The following is a 25,332-nucleotide window of genomic DNA, read 5'->3' as shown; positions in this document are numbered from 1 at the left end:
ACACACTCGGCATTTGGAGATGCATCCAATTTCCCTTTGACTTGAGTGCAAATCATTCACATTTACAGACACGAAGACACACAGAAACACACACAGTAGGCTGTTAAATCTTGAGTTTTCTGACGTATTTCCACTTTTGCACGGCACACAGAAGTACTCACGCACGCACGCACGCACGCACACACGCACACACAACATACACACACACATACACACATTCTCTCCATCTCCCACGCTCTCTCTCTCTGTAGTATTTTTGAGACATTTTTCTTGCCCCTTTTCCTTGGATGTGACCACGCCGTGAATCTCTGATGTGGACAGCATCTCTCCTCAGCTGAATAAACAAGTGCTTTAGGGAATCAGGAGCCAGACATGGAAACACAGTGTCGTTTCTCTGTCACGGTTGCATCACTTGATGGGTCACTGCAACATTTCCGCTCACTAGATTTATTTTGCCAAGAGATTTGTGCGCCTCAAATGGCCATTTCCCCTTTTTCTTTAAATATGCAAACGTCGGCTGGTCCTCTGTGGCTTGTAGATGGTAGTTTTCATAGGATATGGGCCTGTGTGTTTTGAAACTGTCCCCGCATGCACTGAAATGACTCAGTCAGTGGATTAGTGTGTCAGGTTAATAACAGCACTAGGCAATACATGTAGGACTAACAGGCTGTTGTGAAGGAATCTATGATGTGCTTGTGTTTGATGTGGAGTCTGTTAGCCCCCAGCATCTCATGGGAAAATAAGATGGCAGTGCGATAAGCAAACAATGTTGATACAGCCAACAGCCCCAGGACAGCCTTCCTTTCCCTGGTGTCTGTCGTGTGTGTGTGGTCTAATAGGTTCTCACACTACAGACTGCGCAAGTGGGCTTAAACAGTCGCCCTTGCACAAGTTGTGGTTAGTTATGAGTGTGACGTTTCCCAATAAGACCGAAGAAACTGAGAATAGTGGCTTCTTTTCTTTCAGTCGCCCCCTTTCTCCGACCGAGCCTCAAGTAACAAGGTCACCAAACACATTAGACACACGGGCTTTAATCTCGCTTTCCATCTTGGTCTTTTAGAAGCAGAGTTCAGCGTGTTCTAAGTTTTGCCCTGAGATCGAGTTGTGAGGTTACAGCAAAGATCGAGCCATGAGAACCAGTCGCATCTCTGAAAATCTTCTCCCGGTATCAAGGGTGAAAAAGGTTTTGGTCAACATTGACGTTGTTGCAGAAAGAATTGTGGATGTTGTGATTCATTTTGTATTTGAACAATTATAAATTCCTACATTGTGAACTGTATTTAGTGTGGGTTAATAATAATAATGTGGGTCATAATGAGACATATGAGACAGTGGCGTGTTACGGCATTTATCCAGTAGCCATATATTAGATGTTGCATCCCCAACCCAAGGTCTTCTGCACTTAGGTTTGCACCACAGCCGAGCCCAGCCTATGTGTGCTTTGCTACACACATACCCTGTGTGTGTTGCTGTTGGTCTGATGCGTTGTGACAGCTCAGTGCACCGCTCCCAGACTTATCCTGGTCACATGACCTGGGGCAGACACTCTGATGTCATCCGGCTGTCTACTCCCTATGTGCTCGGGGCTCCAGGGTCTACAGGCTGCACCAGGCCACCGTTTACAGTCTGTCTGGGGAGAGGGAGACTTGTTAAGCTTTGCTTAATGCTAAACGCCTCAGTGAAAGTGTGCGGGGGATCGTTTTTTTTTCCACTGCTTTCACTGAAACAGTCATTCAGAGCCAGTCAACCTGGAAACGAGAGTTCCAGCTTCTCTTACACGTCTCAGTAGGCAGACTGTTGATACCGGACTTTGTCCTGTTGGAGTGTGTGCACAGACCTCTGCTAGTGGAAATTAGCCTATATGACCAAATCACTAAAGAATACTTAGTCTACTTATATTTTGCGCTATCGTATGATGAATGCATATACTATATATTAAGGCAATGGCTTTAACAGACATGACAAATTTGTTTTTGTTAGGCCCAAAGTGTCAGCATCTCTAAAACCGAAGTTGTTTTGGTCAGTGATGTGGGTTTTTTTCTGAATTACTCTCACGTTTAGTTCTGCATGTTTTATTTAAGCTAACTAAAGCTAAGTCTGTCTAAACCTTTTACTGCACGATCACATGACACATTTTCTGCTCAGCTCAAATTAGGAAATAGCTAGGCTATAATTTTCTTTTGCTAAATCTTATTTAACATTATTTGTCACAAAAAGCAGACAGAGGTAAGGCAAACAGGCTACTTGGCACTCAGAGTGTTGTTTACTGAATTACTACATCAGAGAAATAAAAAAGTCACAGACTACCTCCTGAATAAAACACCACATCGCTCTTTTAGTACACTGAAATGGTATGTCTAACTGAGGATCAAGCTAAGTTGAATTCAGTTCTCTTAGAAGAAGTATATACAGTATAATACTGAGAGATAACCAGACTTCTTTCAGTGTAATGGCTTTCAGGCAATAAACAATTAACTCGCTACACACAGGATATGGAGAGTGGTATTGTGCTGTAACTGAGAGAATAAATTCCTGTCCTCTTCTGCCAGGCAGATGTCACATGATAAACAGCAGCACTGCATGTTTGTCTTCTTATCCTTTAAAGTGGTATTTCAGAGTGAGGGTGCCAGCCATGTGTGACAAATGCTTGTCTGTTTGTTGTACTTGGCAATTACATTGACTCTTATTCTCATGTGTGAACACAGAATACAATAATATTTAGTATAGTAGTCTGAGGTTTTCTGGCTCTGGCTTGATGGTACAGAAATTCAACACAGCCATTTGATATACCATTGTGAATTTTTACCCCCCTCTCATTGTCTGCTTTAAATATCTTATTGACTTAGGAGTCTGTGTGGTGATTTCCTAGAAAGTGAATTGGGACTAGAAAATGCGAGGGAGTGAAAATGTCTTCAGGAAGTAGGCTAGGTGGCAGAATCTAGAGTCAAAGCTGGTTCGCTCATGTTCAGAGTGCGTTCACATCAAAAAGAGGTCTCACTCCTCACTAGTTTTCAATCAGTGTAACAGGACTTTAGCAGGGCAGGTGCTAGAAACAGACTAGTTTTAGCCTAAATCAATCTATACACGTAAGCCTGAAGTTATAGTTTATTAAGTAAGTGAGGGTGCTGCCGTTGCCTTCGGGGCTGGCTGTCCAACTGGCATACTCCCTGGGTCTGAGTGAGTAAAACCACTGTTCCCAGCAGAAGCATTAGGGCATGTTCAGCCATTACGTAAATCGTCTCGTTTTTGGGCCGTTCCTCTTTTCAGTCAAAAGCATACAGTGTAGAAGACATAATTTCCCTCATTCTGTGGGTCATACATAGTACAGTCCATCAGCCAGGATTTAACATAATAGTGCTGGGTTCTATTGTTGTCACTGCTAATATTGGCACAGATTCAATTTTGGACAGCTGACAGACACACCTTTCGCTCTCTCTTTCCTTATTTGAGCTCTGTCAGTTCATGAGAAGCTCTCTCTGTTGCTTTCTGTGCTGCCGCTGCACACACAGGCAGTGATTGACATCAGTGTGCCAACCGCTCAGCATGTTATCTTTCACCGGGGCGGGGCGGAGGGTTAGAAAGCTCTCAGTCTAAATCCGAGCGTAATGAGTGCGTCTGAATTTCACAATGTGTGGTTGGAATATTAATCACCCCGTACGAGGGCCTTTGTCAATGAGTCTCCAAATGAGGGCTTTGAGAAGCTGTGTGGCGCTCTGCTGTCACCTCTCCCTGGTGTTGCACTGCAGAGGCAGTGGTACAGTCCTAAACTCGCTCCTGGACTCATAAGGGATTTATAGTTCACTTATAAACCTGGGGCATTTTAGGTTTGTTCGAGGCTAAATGTTTATCTTGATCTTGGCCGCTGCTTTGTAAGAGTAGACGACACCATTTATTTTCAGAATCAAATGCATGAATGCTTGTCATTTGTGCTTAGTAAAAAAGTAAAGTGCTAAGTAAAAACGCCCTGAACTGTTTCCTGTGTTTGTTTTTATTTTTCTTTTGTATTCTTTGATATCGCATTCCACATGAGCACATTGGTTGCACAGAATGGAGTTTCTTCCTGTTGCTGCTCGGCTCTGTTTGGAGCCGTGCTTTCTCTCGTTCTCGTCACTTCCCCGTTTTGTAGGCTGATTGGCAAATTGTCATTGTGTTTCTCACCTTGTGTTTCTTGTGCTTGTAGCAGTGCTTTGTGACTGTGTTGGCTACAATGTCCGTACAGTCACATTCCCCACTTGATATCTGATGCGTGGGGCGGTTTGCACTTCATGCTGTTTGTTGCCGGCAGGCCAGCCGTACGTTTACGATGCTGAAGCTAAAATGTTTTTTGTACAGTTGTGTTGCTCAAACAGGAAGCACATCTCAGTGGTCTGCTGCTCACTGGAGTCAAATTTAGGTCAATAAGATGTCGCCCAGACAAGGATGCTTTCCTTTCTCTCTATGTCTGTTTGCTCTGTAAATATAGCCTTATTGAAACTAGCTCAGAGCTTCATTTTGGCACAAATTTTCCTGACCTTTGATCTGTGTGTATGTGGGAAAACAAGGTTAAACCCATGTGTCAAAGCTGCACACTGCAAAGAGGCACTGATGGTATACACCAAACCGCTGACTGTGGCTTCCTCCAGGAACCAGGAAACGTCTGTGTGTCGGTCACGGGTTGAGGTGAACCAAAGTTGGTACACAGATCAGACAAAAATGAAGATGAACTGCTTTTTGCCTATCATTCTAGGGGTAATAAGACAAAGGTGCTCCTTATCAAGGGTGAATTGATTGGACATTAGATAGGCCAGACCTGTTACACTGGAAATCCAAACATTGATTAGAAGAATTAGTAATGTTAGAAAACTTGGCTAGCACAATTAATTCTGTCAGTGGCTATTATTGTGATCTATTGTACACTAATAGAGTTTAGCTGTGGTGCTGGCTGTTTTCTCCGATAGATCCATATTCCAACAATGGGCACTTCCTAGCTTAAAGCCACGATGTCTATCCTGGTAATGAAGAAACAGAGGTGGATGATGAGGAATGAAAGTAATTCGTAGCTTCAGAAGAGACGAGGAGGCTTTGACTTGAAGCTTTGTCAAGAATAGTGTGTTATAAAAACTGAGGCTCTGCTTTTAACCATGTAGCTTTGCTCAGAAGACCAACTTTGTCTTTCTTCTTGAAATATGGGCCTCGACCTACCTAGATGTTTCTCACAACTGTATTGTTGAAGTTGGGTCAGGATAATAGTGAAGACTAAGGAATTATTTTTGTAGCTCTTTTCTTTTATACAATCCCAGAACATTTAAAAAGCCATTCTAGCAAGGGCCATCTGAGGTCTATAGCTAAATGGTGAAAGTTCAGAAACATGAACAGATTCTGCAGGCTTTCTGATTGATTGATGACGTAGCCTACATTAGCTGTCAGTGTGCATGGGCCTACTTCCTTATCAGTCCTGGCATTAGATATTGGAAGTACATTAACTTCATCTGTTATTATATTTTGTAAGTAGCTTAGTAACGCAGTGCTGCTTCCCTCTGGAGTGAGTTAATTATTTAGCAGTTTGAAATGTATTGTCCGACAAAGGCCTTCAAGATTATCTGATTTTATTGAACAAATTGCTTGTGTCACTGTATCTCTACCATACAGGCCTGGTTGTTTATTATCATCATATATAGGTTTGATTTTTTTTTTGCCTAAACATTAAAGGACTCACCAATACATGTCCATTTCATATGAATTATTAAGTAGTAGTGTATGCATTTTTTAAAGCATCAGTGCAACCAGACACCGTTACAGAGTGGCATGGTTACCGCACACAAACAGACAGTTGTCTGGCCATCTCTGACATTACATGTTAGAACGTAGACCAGTCTAGCGCGGTAGTGAACGTATTTAACATCCGTAACTCAGAACCATGGCCAGGGTGACTATGGTAGACCAGAGTCTGCTGCAGGTGCAGCTGGAAACCATGCAAACAATGAGGATGCTGCTTGTAGAGAAGGCCTTCATGGTAAAACAGGGACACCAACTGAAGTATATTCGTTTGCCGGACTTATTGCCTGCTCCGGTGACTGATCTTTCTACGTTCTGTTCTTTTTTTTTCTCTGAAATGCAGGGGGAAAAAAATAATGGATTTGATGTTCTCTACCACAACATGAAGCATGGCCAAATCTCCTCCAAGGAGCTAACAGAGTTCATCAGAGAAAGGTAAGACACTGGAGTCGGATACACAGTCTGCTGAGGTGGTGGCCCTCTCTAAACAATATGATGCATCAGGTTCATTCAACACATTTTCTCACCCACTGAGCAATTTAAAAGCTGTTTAAAAATATATAAATGGTTTATAGCCGTCTAGGCTAAAATGATGCCTCATAGAGTTTAAAAGTGAAAGTTTAGCAGACGTCTTCTTGGGTACATGACAAAAATTAAGCATTATATTGTACATATGGACTTCTCTGGTGCATATGTTTGATATGTACAGCTGTTTATGCATTGTTTAAATATAATGTATTTACTGCTTGGTGTAAAACTGGGCCATAGATCCTGGGCTATGAGAGCTAAAGCATCACTTCTAGTGCTCAGTGGACATTAACCATTAACCTGTTTTTAATGTGTCTAGTTCTTCAGCAGATGTCTAGTGTGTCTTTACTGGTTATGTAAATGTGATCTCAAGTGGCTCTGCACCTTTAGCTGTAGTTGCTGGTATTGTGCTTGAATGCTTGGTTGAGACTGCTACCAATATCCACTCTCAATTTGCCTGATTGCTACAGATATTCCTCAAACTACTTCAGTCTGTTCTCATTATAGAAATGAACCATGGAAATAAATGAACATAATTAGTCAATAAGTACAAAATTCTGAAAAAAGGTGCAGGACTGGGAACATGCTTTGCAACTTTACCTCTCCTTGTTGTCTCTGATGGAGCCGCCACCTGAGTCCACCCCTAAACTGGCATCATGTTACACACCTGTAGTCTCTGCAGCATGATAGTACCATAGTAATGGTTTCTTTTCACATTCTTCCCACTTCATAGTGACGAGTGTTACTGTGTGAGAAGTGTGTTTTTATAACCTCCCACATGATAGAAGGTCTACCACTGGAATTCGGTAGTGAATTCCACCGTCTGTACTCGATCACTCAGACACTTCGACCATTAAACAATAAGCCAAAGTATTATATCAATACTTTGTAGAGTATTTGACATGCTCAATTCCCCACAAGTTTCTATTGAAAGATATTTGGAAAGTTTTATTGATGAAAGTTGACAAGTTACAAGTTATCTTACACCAACAATATACCATGATCTTAAGGAAAATCAACTTCTTTTCATTTTGTGGATTGTTGTAGATTGTTTCACTGTTGTGTATAATACACAATATAATTTACATGCCTAGTTTTAGGAGGTGAAATAAAACAATATGACTTCTGTTGTGGCATATGGCAATGTGTCTTTTACAAGGATTTGACAAAACTGAAATACACCTTTCTATTGTGGAGTGACGCTTATGATTGCCACTTCCCTGTTTGTAAAAGTTACCTTCACAATTTGATCTGTTCATATTTTGTGTCGTTATGAAGCACATTTAGGACTTTTCATTTCCTTAATTACTAACACTCTCCGTGGTCTGCAGTGCTCATTCAGGGACGTGATTGGCAGTATTCAAGGAGAAGGGCATTTTAGTGTACAGGCAGACAGCCAGGTAGACATTAGGTTACTTGTGTTGTACCGAGGTTGCTTATATTTCTTAAGGGTAGCTTAATTACGCTGTGCTAGCTTCCAGGTTCACTGGGGCTTCACAGTGTGCCTTAATGGTGATGTCTCATGGTTTCCCCCCTCTCAAATACTGCACCACGGCGCCCTCTGATGGGGAAAACCACTCTGTGCACTCCGTGTTACATAATCCATACACATCATTTGTTTCCTGTAGACCAGCCTCATATAGTAGCTGGCCCTGCAACTAAGTGTAATAGATGAGGTGTGTGTGTTTATGTGCCTGCATGTGCATGTATGTGTATCTGTGTGTGAGTTTGCATGATGTATGGGTTTACTTTCTTGTGTGTGTGTGTGTGTGTGTGTGTGTGTTTGTCCTGCTTCCCCCTGGCTGACCTTGCTCCTGTGACGTGACTGCAGAGAGAGGCTGACTAAATGAGACATGCATAATTCAGGCCTCCACTATAACATTGTTCCAAGTTCTTCAACTTCTGTCACTTTGCTGCAGAAAGACGGGATGAAGAGGGAAGGATAGAGAGAAACGGGGGATTCAAACACTAACTTGAATATTCTCTCAGCTTCAACATGAGGTTTATGAACCAATCACACGTTCAACCACACTTATTTTCCCACACACGCTGCATGTGGTCAAACATTTATACTGCAAGTGCTGGGATCTGAAGCTGTGCTATGACTTGCTCTATTTGAGTTGTAACCTAGTTGCTATCACTTTTGGAGAAACTTTGTCATACTATACAATATCAGGGTGTTTAAAGGGTATTATGACATTATTAATATATGATACTATTGACTTGATATTATCTGAACTGGTGTTGTTGATCAGTTTAATTGATTCTCCATGTGTGTGTGTGTTTTGCTCTGTCCTAGGAGTACTATTGAGGAGGCATATGCCAGGTCAATGACCAAACTTGCCAAGTCAGCTGGCAATTTTTCCCAGCTTGGGTAAGTGTAAGCTACTCTTTATAGACATGAGTAGGATGACTTCATGTTAATGTGAACGTTTTGCCCTGTCCTCGTCTCTGAGTCGTTTCTATCCGTCATCTTGTGTCCCAGGACGTTTGCTCCGGTGTGGGACGTGTTCAAGAGCTCCACAGAGAAGCTGGCCAGCTGTCACCTGGAGCTAGTGAGAAAGCTGCAGGAGCTTATAAAGGAGGTGCAGAAGTACGTGGACGACCAGGCCAAGGCACACAAAAAGGTACAGGGGTGTAGAATTAGACATGTTGTAACCTTCAGGCAGATGTAAGGGCACTTGTGTGTGTCAGTCCATTGCTTGAACAGTATTTTTTCTTTCCACTGTCACAAATAGTTCAGTGCTCCAGTGTTGCCACACGGGGCAGCTGTTGAGCCTTTCTAGCCGCACAGATTGGCCTTCATAGAGGAAAGTTAAATTCCATAGAAATGGTTGAAACATACACCCATTCTCACCTCTGTTTTTGTTTTCAGTCGTTTCCTTTTTACCAAGTTCTCACTCTGGTTATTTGCCCTCAGAGAGAAAGAGCTTGACATTTACAGTATGGACTATGGACTAGGAGTTCACCTTCACAGGAAACCTGAAATAATTTAGTAGTTGTTCCCCATCTTGAGAGAATGTGGCGTGCAGTGTTATTTTGTGAAGCATTGTTTTACACCTCACTCCTCTATCCCTCCCTGCTGAGACACACACCATGAGCTCATATCTCATGCGTGAGGCGGCACGACACGTTACAGCCAGTAAAACAGTGGCTTGGAATTAGTAGAGCAGTGTGCTTTCGCCATGACAAAAGGGCTGCCGCAGTTTCTCTCTGTCACCTCCCTACAGTCGCTGTTCCTCTCTTCGTTGTGTTCCTTCGCTAACATGCGTATACAGTGCATTCTTAAAAAGTATGAACAACAAAAGATAAACACCCATTTTGGAATTGCTGTTCAAAATAAGTACATCATTCAGTATAGATTATTAGATTTGTTCATCCTTTGTTTACAACAGTAATTTGTACATCATACCACAACCCAATAAAAATGAGTAAGAAGGAAGGTTCAGTCATCATTACAAGTAACAACAATAATGACGAAGCTTACTATGTTGCCACAGTAATTGCAAGTCTCTTGTTTTATGTTCTCTTGTTAAGTAATTTGATGCAGAGGCATAAATGACTTCATGAATCTTTACAGTTTGCACTGAAGTAGTCTGTAATAGTTTCTAGTACAGTGTGGAGTCATATACAATATTGTATGCCAGCTTTAATATGCTCCCACTGTACTGTGCTGCAGTACTGTGTCACACTCTGAAGAGTGGAAGAGTGGAACAGAGGAACAGCGTTAATGTTTCACTAGAGCATAAAGGACCTCTGTACAGTGATTACCTGTTATATTTTGAAAACTCAAGGGCTTTCCAGGTCAATTATGCTACAATGAATCTTCCAGTTTGTTACAATGTGCTTGTATCCACCACTATTCAAAGAAACAACTCTATAGTTAGTGGAGAAATAAATGACACATACACACATGAAGTGTTAGCTGATGCTCGTGACATCTGTGTGTTGCAAGACAAAGGAAGAGGTGGCGTCCACCCTGGAGGCGGTGCAGAACATCCAGACCATCTCCCAGGCCCTGCAGAAGTCCAAGGAGATCTACAATGCCAAAACCGTGGAGCAGGAGCGCCTCCGCAAGGAGGGGGCCACCCAGAGAGATGTGGACAAGGTGGGAGGTCACACACACATGTACACATGTACACACACACAATCACAATACAGGCATGATGGTGCCGTAACCCTCCAGTCTATAGAAGAAAAGAAACCCCAAAAGCTTCTTCTCCTCAGACGGTAAAGTCAGCTTGGTTTCCTTGCTCTTTTGTCACCTGATCCAGGAAAACAAAGGGCCATTGTCTACAGTATCATGTACTGACCAGTGATAGTCACTGATCTGTCCGTCTGTCTTTTTCTCTTTTTCTTTGCAGGCTGGAGTGAAGGCCAAAAAAGCCACAGAAGCCTACAAGTCCTACGTGGAGAAATATGCCACAGCCAAGTCCGAGTTTGAACAGAAGATGGCAGAAACTGCACAGGTATTGGTCTGTTTGATTTACCCTGTCTTGTGTGTGTGAGAGAGTGTGTGTGTGTGTGTACGTGCGCGCCTTAATGATACATGCACTTATATGTGTGTGTTCACATACTCTGTCTTGTGTCTGTCTCTGCGGTATGCAACACTTTCTGTCATTGTGTAATCTGTCAAATGCTTGTGTGCATGTTTTGTGTTACACGCTCTGTGTGTATGAGTGTGTGTGTGTGTGTGTTTGTGTGTGTGTGTGTGTTCCGCGTTCCGTGCCCTGTAACATCTCCAGATTGTGTTTTTTCCTCTGTTAACGGAATCATTGTGGAAAGCCCTGATTGGATCCATCTGAAGGGCTGATTAGATAAACTCCAAATTAAAATCAGATCAGCAGAATTTGGACTGCATATCCTCCCGCACCGCAGCAGCCCCCGCCACCAGAAATGGTTCCAGTTAGCCCGACGTTTTTGTTTTCCCCCAGAGAAAGCAGCGTTGCAGCGTTGCTTCTCAGCATCACAGTCTACGGCTCATCTCAAACGCAGCACATGTGGACATGAGCTATAAACACTCAACACATGTGCTCTCTGACATCACTGGGGCTCCTACATGTGTGTTCCCTTTGTCTGAGTGTGTTTGTGGGTGGGTGGGTGTGTCCGTGTGCGAGGAGTGTATGTTGGCTGTTATCGTTGGGAATGACAAAAGCGGAGTCTTGTTTGTGTGTACGTGTGTGTAGCGTTATCTGCAGGAACGCACGGCTCTCTATCTGTGTGTGTGTGTTTGTGGTTAGAAAGGCTCATCTTCCTCTCCGTCCACACTGTGATTTTCCAGTTTATGATTATTTATAGTCATTCTCCTCGGTTTACCCCAAAAGCCCAGAGCCAGGCTCAGATGGAAGTAAACACTAGCATTTAGAGTTGTATTTTCCCCCAGTGCAGCACGCCGCACTACCGCGCCGAGCCCAGAAACGAACCCCCCTCAATGTATCTCATGAACATCCCACCCCAGATAATTGACATCTTGTGCTGAGGATCTGTATGTGTATGTGTGTGTGTGTGCGTGAGTGAGTGCCTTGATTTCCAGACCACCCAAATAGAGGCGACACACGGGAAGTGGCAGGGACAGAATGAGGAAGCGAAGTTTCCTCCAGTGCATTCTGTTCTCAGCTCATCTCGCTTCTCACACCCATTTAACGAGACTGACAAAACGTGGAAGATTTATTGGCGTGCCGTTTTTTTTTAATTCCGAGCGAACGTTGCGTTGCCGTGCCATAACGCCCCTTCTTCCCCCTGTGTTGCAGAAATTTCAGGACATTGAAGAAAACCACATTCTCCACATGAAGGAGATCATTCAGTCGTACTCGCAGTCTGTTGACGAGACACACGTTCAAATAGGAGAGGTGAGTGTACACACACACACACACACACACACATAAAGGCACACACACACGCGCTCTCAAACACACATTCCTGTGGGTGGGGCGGGTGTCTTGTTGACCTGACGCTGTGCTCATTGGGTTCACTGTGTGTCATATCAATTAGTGTAGTCTTTGATCTCTCTAATCATTTAACTGAGAACCAGGAAATGGTCCATTCAGCCTTTTATACCAAGCAATTAAAAACTGATCAAAACTCCCTCTCAGCCTATCTAAAACACCTTCAGCAGTCCAAAGACGGCCAAATACAGCGTCTGGGAGCTTTAAAGTGCCGTGAAGGCCTGTTTGTTTCTGGAAGTGCTTGTTTAGGTCGTGGAAAATGGCATTAAGTCCAATTGGGAAAACTTTCAAACCCCATTCACTGCTACACCAGTCTATGTTTAGAGTTAACCAGAGATTTCTTTTCATTTATTTATTCAGCAATTGTACTTACCAGCGCCACACAGAATACCCAGATTTTATCCAGATTCTACTGCTCCATTCCCATTAATGTGCGGCCGCTCCACACTGATGCTGCTGTAGTTCCTTCACTGTCCACAGGGGGCGACACAGCTCCACTATGAGAGCGTCTCAGTCCAGTCCTCAGTCCGTGCGGCAAGTTGGAAAGAATGTGGAGAGACAGGCTACCGCAGGTTATTCAGTCCCACAGTTCCTGGGCTCCTGAGCAGGAGACGGGCCGCGCTGCTGCCTGTTGCTGAGCCTAATTAAAACACCGCCCGAAGACAGGTGACGACTCGGTCCAGCTAGAAAATTAGGAGCAGGCCAAGTTTGGTGATAAATACCCTGCAGACCAGGGTGTGTGTGTGTGAGTGAGGGAACGCCGTTATCATGTGAGGGGGAGGCAGGGATAAGGGAGAGGGGGAGAGAGAGAGAGAGAGAGAGAGATGAGAGCGGGCTGAAGGACGCACACTGAAGACATTCATTGCTTACATGGGAATAAGTTTAGGTGTTCAAGTGTAACCCTTCATTTAAGTCTCTAATGTTTTCTTACAACCAACAACATATGTGTATATGAACCTCCAAAACATAATAACATAATTTTGATTGATACAGTTCAAAATCCATGTATTTTGTCCAAATAATATATTTGTTTAATAATTTCTTATACAGTCTGTAATAGAATCTTCAATAAACCTGGTCATAGAGTTGAAATGACTTTTATTCTAGTTTAAATAGTCTCAAAGCAAATTATTTACTTTTCTGACTATCTTTTAACTTTTTTTGTTCTTGTCCTACCAAGATCTTGTCCAATTACATGCAGTTTTGTATGATTAACTCTACCACTGCAAGTAAATTAGAAAAATGATTATTAAAACTGAACTACCTCCTGAAAAATGTAAGGTTATAATTTCCTTTCCAAGAAAACTGAGAACATAGATACCAGATTACACCACCAGATTGTAATTTGAATGTTATTCAAATAGCAAACCAACTAGACTCCCAAAAGAGGTCACCTTATCTATTACACCTAATATTCTTTCTATCAACGCAATGTTCACTCTGCTCTCCTCCGTCATTCTTCAAAATTGCACTTACAGCCTCTTCTTAAAAAGCCTAGTTTATAAATTCCCCTTTGTTTTGAGTATTGGAGAAAGTTGTTTATAAACACTTAAATTATTTGAAAATTTGAAAAATTTGAATTTGATTACTGCTCTACACAGAGACTGCTTTATGTAGTTACAAATTTTATTTTGACAGTGGATGCTGGTTAATGTTATATTAGTTCTATGTGACTTGTCTTGATTTTTTATATATCCTCCTCAGCAGATTTTAGCTGTGGAGTACCTCAAGGTTTCATCCTAGGTCCTGTTTTCTATCCATGTGCTCCAACATGGTCATAAAATTCATAGACACAATATTCATTTTTTTTGCTATGCCAATAGCAATTTACTGTATTTGCCTGTAAAAAACAGTGATTAAGTAGCCTTGACTGTCAGACATTAAATATCAGATGTCTAAAAATGCTCTTCAACTTGTTGATGGTAAATCTGGGGTTATTAAAGTAATGATCCACAACTTTTTCATATAAATAAATGTCCGTTTTGCTACTCTCCATCACCAGTTGATAGCATACAGTAGTGATTCAAGCTATACCTATTTCATGACAGCATTTACATTTGCTGATCTAAACAGCCAGTGTCAGGTAGGACTTTCCCGGGAAAAATCCTCTGCCTCACAGGAAGTGATGCGTTTTACGTTTCCTGCTGCAGCAACAGCAGTTTGGAATAAATGGACTAAAACAGTAGAAGAACTGGGTAGTTAGCAAGAGCAGTGATAGCCACCAAGTCTGAACAGACAGAGAAAAGAGTGATACTTACAGAAACTCATCAACAGGAAATGTGTTCACTGCATCAACAGAAAATCCAAGGGAAAAACAAACAGATAGATGAAGGCAAGCGTGCCAAAAAGGAGAGTGGCTGTCTCCGAGCCAAAACTAGAGAGAACATTTGCCGCCCTCCAAATATTAAAACACTCCAAGATGAGAAGAGACAATGAGGAACAATGCAGATGTGACTCTTTGTCTTTTGGACTGGTGGGTTTCGCTGTAGTTTATTAGCTGCAGCCTACAGTGACTGTCTTTTTGTCGGGCCAGTGCCTACACCGAGTTGCAAGTTAGCCAACTTTTGAAAGACAACCACCAATTTTTTGGAAGTCAAACATCAGGTAAACTTTTCACAGCTAATTTGAATAACGGCAAACTTTTTAGCTCGGTTTCATAAGTTTATTGATAGCTCAGTTAGCAGGATAAAAGTACTCATGTAGGTCTATTGCTAATGTTACTGTATGCAGTAGCTGTCTTTTGTCAATATAATGTTATTATCAGTTGAGTATTTGCTTTCAGTGACACCTGTCAACTGTAATTGATTTGCAGTAATAATGTAACCAAACACTAAAAACATGTTAAATATAAAACAGTAAAGTAAGTAAAACATGTTTAATATATTTATATAGTGTAGATGTTACCGTCACTGTAGACATGGTGGCTCTCAGGCACCGGCTGAAATTCTGGCATTATGTTATTAGTAGTCGCTTCACAAGTCTCGGTATAAAAGCCCATGCTTGTTTGTTTGGGGATGTGGGAGCTGCTGTCAGTCCAGTGACGTCAAAGCAGGCTTTTCACCACACTGTTAGAAAGTGATCACTGGGAAATGCAGTGCAAACACCAAAGCAATGACCACTTATCACCAAAGGTGTCATCAAAATCAAGAAAAACAAAAATTTCAGATTATCACTTCAACTTTGACCAACCAAATCAGATTTTTAAAACGAATTATAATCTTGGCATCCTTACAGCTAATATCACATAGTGCTGTGCAGTGTTTGACAGTGTTGTGGCACTCTCCATGTCCCAGCTCTACTAATAGTAGTAAGATGATTTTTAAAGATTTAAGGGTAGATGGACAAATTTCCTGCCTACTAGTCCAGCTGTGTGTTTTCCTTTAAATAAGTTGCCTGTGTGCTGTGCTGTTAACTCACAGGAGGGCAGGTGTGTCTGTCGGTGTGCGTGTTGTGTCGGCCTTCACAAGCGAGCGAGCGTTTGTGTGTGAGCCAGTTGCCCTCGAAGGCGGATGCATGTTTGGAGCATGCGGGGGGAAAAAATGAGTGGTGGATGAGGTTTGTGTATGTATGCATGCGGTGCATGAGAGAGAGAGAGAGCCGAGCAGGACACGCAGGTTGATGACATCACTGCCCTCCGTCATGGCAGCAGCACCTGACAGATCGCGTGTGCTGGAGTGAGCATTCTGCCTCACCACGGCAACCCCCACCCCCCTCCACCCCCGTCACCCCTCCCACCTCCAGTCTCTCCTACCAGGGCACAGAAGGCTAATGCACTCCACCTCGCCACAGGGGCCCGGGGGGAGGCACGTATGTGTGTGTATGCGTGTGTGTTTGGGAGATAGCGGAGCCGCTCTGTGCTTACAGTATCACGCACATCTAAATGGTTTGGTGAGATGGCACAGAGTCAGCCGTTGTTCTTCATCCCCATGCCTATACATCCCTCTCACTTCCCCCTCAGTAAACACACAAGCATACATGCACATCCAAAACAAACAAGCAAACAAACACTATCCTTCCTTTGATACTGCCCAAAGGGCATCGGCAGACCGCACTGCCAACAAAAACAATTCAAACTAACACAATGGAATGGTAGCAAAGTCTGTCTCCGCAGGCCAAACGGAGAGAAATGTTAGAAAAATAACAACCAAGGGCAAAGCAGCCAGTGTTACAGAGAGACACAACAGCAGCATATTCTATTTGTCACCCCTCCTGTATGTCAGCAAATACCCACAGAGATATCACCAAAGACTCGACCCGTCACTCTGCCTCTGTGCTCTCTCCCCACTTACTAACCCTAACCACAGATTTCTAAATGTTAGACTATGCTATGTCCGAAAATATAAAAGCCACCAGGAATCGCTAAACATCTCACTACTTTACTTAACACTGACTTACCTAAATCCACTTAGCCCAACACTTGGGCACTAAGTGAATCAAACATCAGGCTGGATTTTAGTTGAGATTCTGACACTGTTTTGGATTTCGTAGGTCCATAATGAGTTTGTGAGGAACATGGAGAACACCTCAGTGGAGAGCTTAATACAGAAACTGGCCGAGAGCAAAGGGACGGGGAAAGAGAGACCAGGTGAGTCGCCACACACTTGTGTGTCTGATTGTAATTATTAAGTGTTTGTCTGCGTCTGCATTACTTGTGGAATCCTCGAAAATGAATGAGTGGTCAGCGGGACGGGCCTTCTGCCCGTTCCTTCCTAGTGGGGAGGGGTGTAAAGAGAGGGGCAATTAGAAGTGGGAGAGGGCCATCAGAGTCAATCATAGTAATCTGTTGTAAAGGTAGGCAGGCTTGGCATTCCAGTAAGCATGTGACACACAGGGGGCTTTGCTCTGCTTGTGGACTAAGCAGGCAGAACCAACCTTTTCAGGAGGTCAGGGCTCAACAATGACTCTTGTGTAAACTTTGCCATGCCACAATAATCAGGGGAAAACTCCCTAGACTCCTTCAGCTCTACCCACCCCCCCACCCACCCCCTACACACACACACACAAACACACACACACGCATGCTATGCTCATTCATCGATCTTAGGCATATTAGTAACTCTTGTAATAATTCTGTAGTTTGTTTTTCATATACTTCTAACTTTTTCTCTGCTACAAATGAATTAGTCTGTGAACTCAGTTTCATGCTGAACAGTTAAAAAGCTCTGTTGTAAATATCCGGCTACTTCCGTGTTCCCTGCACTTGCGCCGCATTACGTCAGGTAGCGGACACAAAGGGTCCACCTCGACTGTGTTTGTGTGTATACACACGGCGACCCCTGTGTCCAGACGCCGTGTCCAACGAGTGGTGGCCTTCATTTGTTTGGACAGCAGAATTAATTGAGGCTAAAAAACGGTTAGAAAATTCCTCCCGTATCAAGCTGTTCATTAGGGATTGCACAGCAGCCCCGGCCCTGTCAGAAAAATAACCTGTCTGTCCCCTGATTAAATAGCTGAACGGATGGCCGGTCCGGTGCCTTTAGAGAGAGAGAGGTTGAATAAACTTTCTATTGCGGAAACAATCCCAAAGTGACACGCTGCAAGGCAGGGGGGTTCGGAGTGTTCACCGATATCCAGCTGAGCTGTCAACTGGCGGCGGGCCAGACACGCAAACCCCCTCCGCCCCTCTCCCTCTCCCAGTGCCATGTGAAGCATATGCAATTTAAAAAACCATTCTCCGCTCATGCGTGACTGCATGCTTCCCTCACAGAGAGTAGAGAGAAAGGAAACATCTTCCCCTGTATAAACAAAGTCGTCTGTCTGTTTATGAGATGTTTAAACAGTTCCTAATGTCGGCCCAGATTTAGGTAAGAGTGGCGTGTCTGGTGTTTGGACTTTTTTTTTTTTGTAGCTGGCGTGCGTAAATATTGTCAGATGCAATAGTAGGATGCTGGCGGCAAGGGGTTCCTGCTCTGCCCGGGCTTTACTTCAGCTCCCAGAAGCTTTTGTTAGACATCCCAGAGCCTGGACAAAGTCACTGTAGCCTCCCAAATCTTCACTGAGTGCAGATCGGTGTCTAATTTTCCAGTAACTGCCTCCTCTCTGGGGCTGCTGTTATTGCTTTTGCTTGACAATATCAACAGCTGATGCAGTGAATGAAGGATGGGTTCAAATGAGATCATGATAATTAAGTTTTTCCTGTCCACTAAATATACCTCATGAATGTAAATAGTCGTACCTGTTTTATGTCAGCACAGTGACCAAATGGGGGAGGATGACATTACTGTCTGTCTCTCTGACTTTCTCCCAAGAGAGAAAGTTCTTGAATGAGCATGTCGTTTTTTTGTTGTTGTTTTGATTGGAACGAAACGCGCGCGCGCGCACACACACACACACACACACACACACACAAACAGCGCTCATGTCGCTGTGTGTTCGCCGGCGGTGAAGAGGCCTGATATTGCACAGTAGAGTAGATCGGTCATCGGCGTACTTTATCCACTTCACTTGGCGTGATGCATGCCTCTCGTGACTCGCCGCTTCCCTGCGCTTCACTCAGCGTTGCACACGCCAAACAATGCGTCAGTTCTGCTCGCGACCGACATTCTCTGGGGAGGCCGCACCGGAGCGCCGCTACTGTATACAGTTTGAGTAAAATATCATTAGCTTTGTTTTTTTCAGGTCAAGTGCATTGAAAATATTGCCAGAGGCTCTAGCTCCCCATCTCTCTCTCTCTCTCTCTCTCTCTCTCTCTCTCTCTCTCTCTCTCTCTCTCTCTCTCTCTCTCTCTCTCTCCATCTCGCAAGCTATTTTGCTATCTAGCTATCAAGTCTATCTAGTTACATATATTCAAAAATGCTTTAATGGGCATTTGAAAAAGATGTGTTTTCTGCTGAGCAGCAATATAGTTGGAATATAAAAATGAAATATGAATGGATCCTATGCCCTTTTGTAGATATTATACTATTACATAGATGGCTTCACTTTGTCTTACCCGCTTACTCAGGAGTCACTCCTTTTAATAGACAATAACATCACACACTCGTGCCCTCACACAGCCACACACACACACACGCACGCACACACACACACACAGACATGAACACCCCAACCTCCTGGCTTTCATTGATTGACATGCACACTCATCGCATGTCTTGCCTTTGGTTTTCCTACAGCTTTTAGTGTGTGTGCATGTGTGCCTGTTTGTGTGAGCATGTGTATGTGGGAGCGCCGGCCCTTTGAAAAAGCTCCATAAATGTTTCTGGAGACACACTTGAAGCGTGACATTCCAAGTGCAGGGGCTGGGAGGTAAATGTGTATAATTGATGAACATTAAATTAAGTGTGAACTGTGTTGTTTTTCACAGGGTTTTTTTCATATGAATGATGTATAACCTAAAGCATTGTATTTTTTTTGTTAATAAAATAAAATTAAGAATTAATTAGTAATAAAATAAATGCACAACTGTTTGTGTTCCACATCATATATCATGGTCACTGACTTGAGTGGATAAGACCATTTGTTAGTTTACCATTCAATCTATTAAGTAAATTATTGTTGTTATTATTATTCCAGTAGGTTTGAAATAGAGCTAGTTCTGCAGTCTGGTGTCTGTCTGGTCCGGGCTAAAGAGTGTGTGTGTCGCATATGTATGCGTGTGCTTGATCATGTTTATATGGTTTTTGTGTTGTTTTTTTCCGCTGTCCATTCCGTGCATGCCAGAGAGAAGAGCATCTCTTGAGCCTGAGAGCAGATTTGTCCATGTGGTTTGAAACACTTCACTGTATGTGATCTTGGTCTTGTTTGTCTTATTGTAATAGGGTTAGTGGCTGTGCGTGTCCTGTGTGGGCAGGTTGAGCTTCAGCTCCGTTTAGGCTTCATACCTGCTGTTTGGTGTGAGCAGCAAGGCTCCGCTGCTCTGATTCAGAATTGTAATTGGTTCATGAACGTGGTAATTCATGTGTCCCAGGTGGGGATTTTGTGTGTGTTTCTGCAAGGGAGACTCTGTGCTGTAGTGTCGTTTTTTGCATCCCCAGGAGGGAGTGTCACATCTTGGTGATGGCCACCAGACACACAGTTGACTCTGCTATTGACCCTGTCTGCCCTCTGGGATCAGCCCGGTCCTGTTTGTATACGCGCTCTGTACAGCACGCCTGACTGCATGCTGTGTTTGCCAAAGTGTGTTTGCGTGTGTGTGTGTGTGTGTGTGTGTGTGTGTGCGTGATTATTGCGTGATGTACATTCACAGTATTCTCAGTAGTGGGTCATTGACCCTTTCCATGCCAAATGAACCTAAATTAGTTTTTTTTGTCTCATTAGGACCCATTGAGTTTGAGGAGTGCAATACAGCTATCGCTACTGAAGGTAATGTTTTAATAAGTATACTAAAGTGAAGCATTATCTGTTTACAGCAAACATTATTAATGTTTACATTTGGGTATGATTTCATCTTAATTTTTAATTTATGGTAAAAAAGACTTTGTTTTTGTTGTAAGGTGCCAAACCCAGGAAAAGGAAAACATTTGCCATCCCAGGCCGCAGGAAAGACAAGGACACAGACTCAACGTGAGTGAAGACTTTCACACCTACAGCAGACCAATGCAATTTGCCCATCGTCTTTTTTTTTCTATCATTGCGCTTTTTAAAGAATTTCTCATCAACAACTATCCATTCTGTCTTCCAGGGAATCTACAGAAGTTGAAGCTGCTGTGAGTATACTTTTTATTATCGTTCTTTATATCTTCACACTTTTGTATTTCAGAAATGTTAGCTTTGTGTGTTGCTTTAATTCCAAATAATGGGAGGTGGAAAAGTTTCTCATACATTTTATTCTACTATGTACTGTAATAATCTTTCTACATTTCCTCATTCGTTGGTATATTTGTTCGTTCATTCATTCATTTCTCTCTGTCTGTGGTTGTAGAACACTGCCAATGGAGCTCCCCCTGGATACTATGGGGCCATAGACTTCCAGAACGCTGTAAGCAAGCCAACACACACACACACACACACACACACACACACATGTATCTAGTAATATCTAACAAAGTAAGCATATTTGGTATAAAGTAAGAAATAGCTCTTTTAACAAAATATGCAGGATAGTCTCTGCATCAAACACTCACACTGTGTGGAATACTGGAATTTACTGAATGATGGTCAGTGGGTTTCAGTTGTTTTTATCATGTCCAATGAACCCCATTTTCATCCATAATAATATTGTACATTCAGGTGGGGAAGTGATGATTTACTTATTATGTGAAACCTCAGGAAGGGGACACCATAAATGCACCATAAATGTCCATCCATAAATTAACTACATATTGTACACTTTTTTATCAGAAGATGTGTCCTACATACTAAAATCCCATCAGGATCGATTGAAGTGATCTGATTGGCCTTGCTGGGAAGAAAGACAAATAGTTAGAGTACAATATTACTCTATAATTAGAGTACTTTTGAAAGTTGGAAAGTACAGCCTAAAGATGAAGTCTGAGTAACATGCAGATTAACAAAATTTTCATCCTTAGGCCAGTTAACAATTATCAGTTAAACAGTTCAAAGTTTTTTTTGTTGTTATTGGAGTTGTATCATTTTACATCTATAGCATTACCTGTGCAATTTGAAAGAATTTGTTGCCTCCATTTTAGATTGAAAATATCAATGTAAATGCATTTTGAAATAACTTTTTATAGCGCAGTAAAATGTGCAAACTTTTCAAGGGAGATGAATACATTTAGAGTGATGGCTTAGTTGCTCTAAAAAGGATGCACATAAAATGCATATTTGTTTTAACTTTGTGTTAATGTAATACCATAACAAAGGTTTATGTCTTAATCATGAGAAGTTTTTTCTGTTTTTATTTATTTGTTTGTTTGTTTGTTTGTTTTCCAGAATGTTCCCCAAGTTGATGCAGAGGGCTTCTGTATCAGACCGGAAGGCAGTGAAAATGATATCCTTTTCATTTGGCTTTACGCTACTTACACTCACTTCTTCAGCAGTTTATCAGTCCATGGTATCAGCTTGTAAGAAATCAAGATTTTATATTTTCTGTTCACACTCATCTGTACTTCTGTTCCCTTGTGTGCCAAATGCAAACCAAACCGTACTGTAGCCGATCCGACGAGCTTCGCCTGTTGTCGTTCTCTCCTTAACTCTCGTGTTTACATGCCAAAGAGAATTCCTTCTATTTGTCCAGTGACTCCGAGGACGAGGACGAACCCAGGAAGTTCCATGTGGAGATCAAGCCGGTCCAGGCCAACAACGGCACGCATCAGAACCGAGCTACCATCGACGAACTCAAGGCGTCCATCGGGAACATCATCCTGTCGCCCTCCACCTCGGTATGGCTATATGACGTACTCAAAATATACCAAATACATCACACCCACTGTTTGGACTCAGACCTGTTGCAGTCCAGCCCTGCTGCTGCAGCGGTCTGCCTGCCTCAGCAACACTAGGGGGCAACAGCAGAGTGTCTAACCCTGCTCAGGGTTGATGTGGAGGCCATTTAACCCAGCTATCGCTCACCCAGACGTACGCCATTACTCACACTTTCTTTAAACTTTTCTTTATTTACACTAGACGGATTTATGTGCTATATGTAAATTTTTTTTGGCTTCTGAGTCAGTAAGATTCCAGTTTGCGCAAACTTCATGTTTTATTTTTACTTGGATTTCAGTTCCTTGTGCAATAGGATTGTGATCATTGTTTTTTTCTTTCTTTTTTTTAGAAAAAGTAACAATCTCAGAAACAGTTCTTTCGTATTAAGTATCTGACATCTTTGGCCTTTACTGTAGGCATAACTCATACACACACACACACACACACACAGCTCTCCACACAGACACGTAAGGGAACACTATGTGGAAACGGTCGGCAGGCGTCACGCACAGCCCGGTCTGAGCCGTGACCTCGGGAGCCTGGAGCCGACCCCCTCATTCAACTCCCTGTCCCGCGCCATCACTCAATCTCTGAATCACTCTCCGCCGCTCCATGGAAATAGCTCCTTGCCATTAAAATTTAAAACCACTACTGCTTGTGTGCAAACATGCGTCGTGTGTGTGCCTGTCTTTGTGTGTGTGCTGAGCTGTTGTTGTTGTTAATGTTGCTGTGGAGCGGCTGAGAGGGCACGCTCAGTGTCGCGAAGGGGGTCCAGTGGGTTTCACCCGCCGCACTCCCCGGCTGCACATTAAACGAGTGTCACGGCATCTTCCCTGCTCTGGCTCTCTCACTCAGCCTCTCCCTTCCTTACCGCTTTTTTATTCTCACTGTTTGGATTCTGCCTCTGTCTCTTTTCCTCTTTTCCTTTTGTTTTGTTTTTTTGGTTTCACTCTTTTGGTTTAATTAGAGGCCACTTGTTTTGGACATTACTCGTTTGTGGTTATTTATGAACGCTTTATGGGGGTGAGCTTCCGAGTGTGCAGAATTGGTTTTTTTTTTCCTCCCTAGAAAAGAACGAATTGGCTGTTTGTGTATAAATCAACCTCGACCCAAACTCATACGTTTTTAGAGAATTGATTTTATTTTTTATTTTTTATTTGTATTAACAAGATCCAGGAGGAAAAACATTCTCTCTTTCCAAGCATGAACCTCTGACTTTGTTCATTACAAATTAGTTTTGGTTGATGTAGACTTAAACCCACAATTATTTTCTCATCCTGAAAGTACAAAAAACATGGACCACTGTTTGTCTGCTTGACTTTTTCATCTAAACACCAGAATAGGCGGTTTTCCTATTATATGTCGATAGAAAAGTTATGGGCTGAATGTTCTGAAGTTAAAACATGCATCCAAGGTGATGACGAACATTGCATCATCTGGTGTGAATTATTGAGAGATTTTCCTTTTCTTTTTTTTCCTTCCAGTGCTCGTTTTTCTGTCTTTTCATTCCTCCTCCTGTTCGGTTCCCCTCCGCAGTGTTCCTTTATTGAAATAGCAGTGGAAGTCGTGTGTGTGTGGCCAGCAAGAGCCGTAATTGAACCCATTTGCCGCTTAGCGCCTGTGGGACTAAACCCTGGCCTCACAGTGCTACGGTGGTTTAACGCTTTAGCTATGTTCCTTAAACCCATTTTGTTTCTCTTTCTGCCCTCTCCCCACCAGCCCCCCCCAACCCCGTCCCCTTGTGTGAATAAATTCTTTATTGAAATTGATGCTGTAAGTTTCCATAGGGTTGGTGGCCCGCAAGTGCATATCTCGCGTTAGGCGGCATGACACGGCAGATTTATGTCCCGGGACGGCTCTGCGAGGGAGGTTGGTGAAGTGTTGGGGGCACGCTCTCTGTTGTCCCTGATTGATCGCCGTATGGGGTTGGATGCTTGGTTTTGTGCCGCTGAATTTTTCACCCTAGGTTTAACGTCTGGTATGTGCGAGTCCAGAGTAATCCAGTGATTTACTGTCTTTTTAACTCTGAAGTGGAAAATCCTCTCTGCCACTGGGAATAGTTAATAATGTAGTTTTCGGCCCTTTTAAAGTGTCAGTTATGCTGCAACTCATTTTTCGCTGTTTGCATTGTGGTTTCATATGTATATGTAGTCTATTGTTTTTGTAGACAGCGTTGAGGCGGAAGGTGTCAACCAAGTGGAAATGTTTAAAAAGTAACACATTGTGGAACTTTGAGCTCCCAAAACATTGTAACCAAGCAGAGTGGAATGCTACGTTACTTAAAATACTTATGTGCTCTTTTAGTTTGTATAAATCATTTAGGGTTTCCCTCTGTTTTGTGTGTTGTTTGTGGAAAATGAGTATTAATGCATTATCTTGTAGTGATGTTAAATGTGTTTTGGGGAGTACAGTAGAAAATTCATGGTTGGTCTTATGTGTCTTCGCTGTGATTAATTAATGCCTGTTTTTGTTTTCAGGGACAAATGAGGAGGAACCAATCCAGTGAGTATTTTCTCCATCTGTCTGACCTCTTTGTATCTGTGTGACACTGGATGACTGTAAAGGGGTTGCCTGTACAACTTCTCAGCCACATTTTTCTTGGCCCAGGTTGCTTTTAAAGAGGTTGTCTTTTAAAAAGGAAAATCCAGAAACGTAGCCAAAACCAACACATCCCAAGAAAAAGTAAATAAGAGTTCTTTTCTATATATGTGTGCTTGAGGGATATTTCCCTCCTAAGGTACAAATAAGATAAATTGCTTAATTACCTGTTTATATTTTGCATGTC

General features: G+C 42.6%; 1 protein-coding gene across 1 annotated transcript in view; it reads left to right on the top strand.

Annotated features, from left to right (window-relative positions):
* fcho2 (FCH and mu domain containing endocytic adaptor 2) overlaps positions 1–25,332 on the top strand; it is a 41,770-nt gene that overhangs the window by 2,129 nt on the left and 14,309 nt on the right. The window contains exons 2-15 of the mRNA XM_078286634.1: positions 6,098–6,189; positions 8,582–8,656; positions 8,768–8,909; positions 10,238–10,390; positions 10,647–10,751; positions 12,033–12,131; positions 16,716–16,812; positions 20,484–20,528; positions 20,660–20,729; positions 20,848–20,872; positions 21,088–21,144; positions 22,059–22,116; positions 22,332–22,507; positions 25,025–25,049. Of these exons, the coding sequence (XP_078142760.1) occupies positions 6,098–6,189; positions 8,582–8,656; positions 8,768–8,909; positions 10,238–10,390; positions 10,647–10,751; positions 12,033–12,131; positions 16,716–16,812; positions 20,484–20,528; positions 20,660–20,729; positions 20,848–20,872; positions 21,088–21,144; positions 22,059–22,116; positions 22,332–22,507; positions 25,025–25,049 (1,219 nt within the window). The remainder of the gene's footprint in view (positions 1–6,097; positions 6,190–8,581; positions 8,657–8,767; positions 8,910–10,237; positions 10,391–10,646; positions 10,752–12,032; positions 12,132–16,715; positions 16,813–20,483; positions 20,529–20,659; positions 20,730–20,847; positions 20,873–21,087; positions 21,145–22,058; positions 22,117–22,331; positions 22,508–25,024; positions 25,050–25,332) is intronic.

The sequence above is a fragment of the Centroberyx gerrardi genome, chromosome 2, assembly GCF_048128805.1.
Source record: "Centroberyx gerrardi isolate f3 chromosome 2, fCenGer3.hap1.cur.20231027, whole genome shotgun sequence".
Taxonomy (NCBI): Eukaryota; Metazoa; Chordata; class Actinopteri; order Beryciformes; family Berycidae; genus Centroberyx; species Centroberyx gerrardi.
The sequence above is the reverse complement of the archived record's forward strand: the minus strand, read 5'-3'. Positions and strand labels throughout refer to the sequence as shown.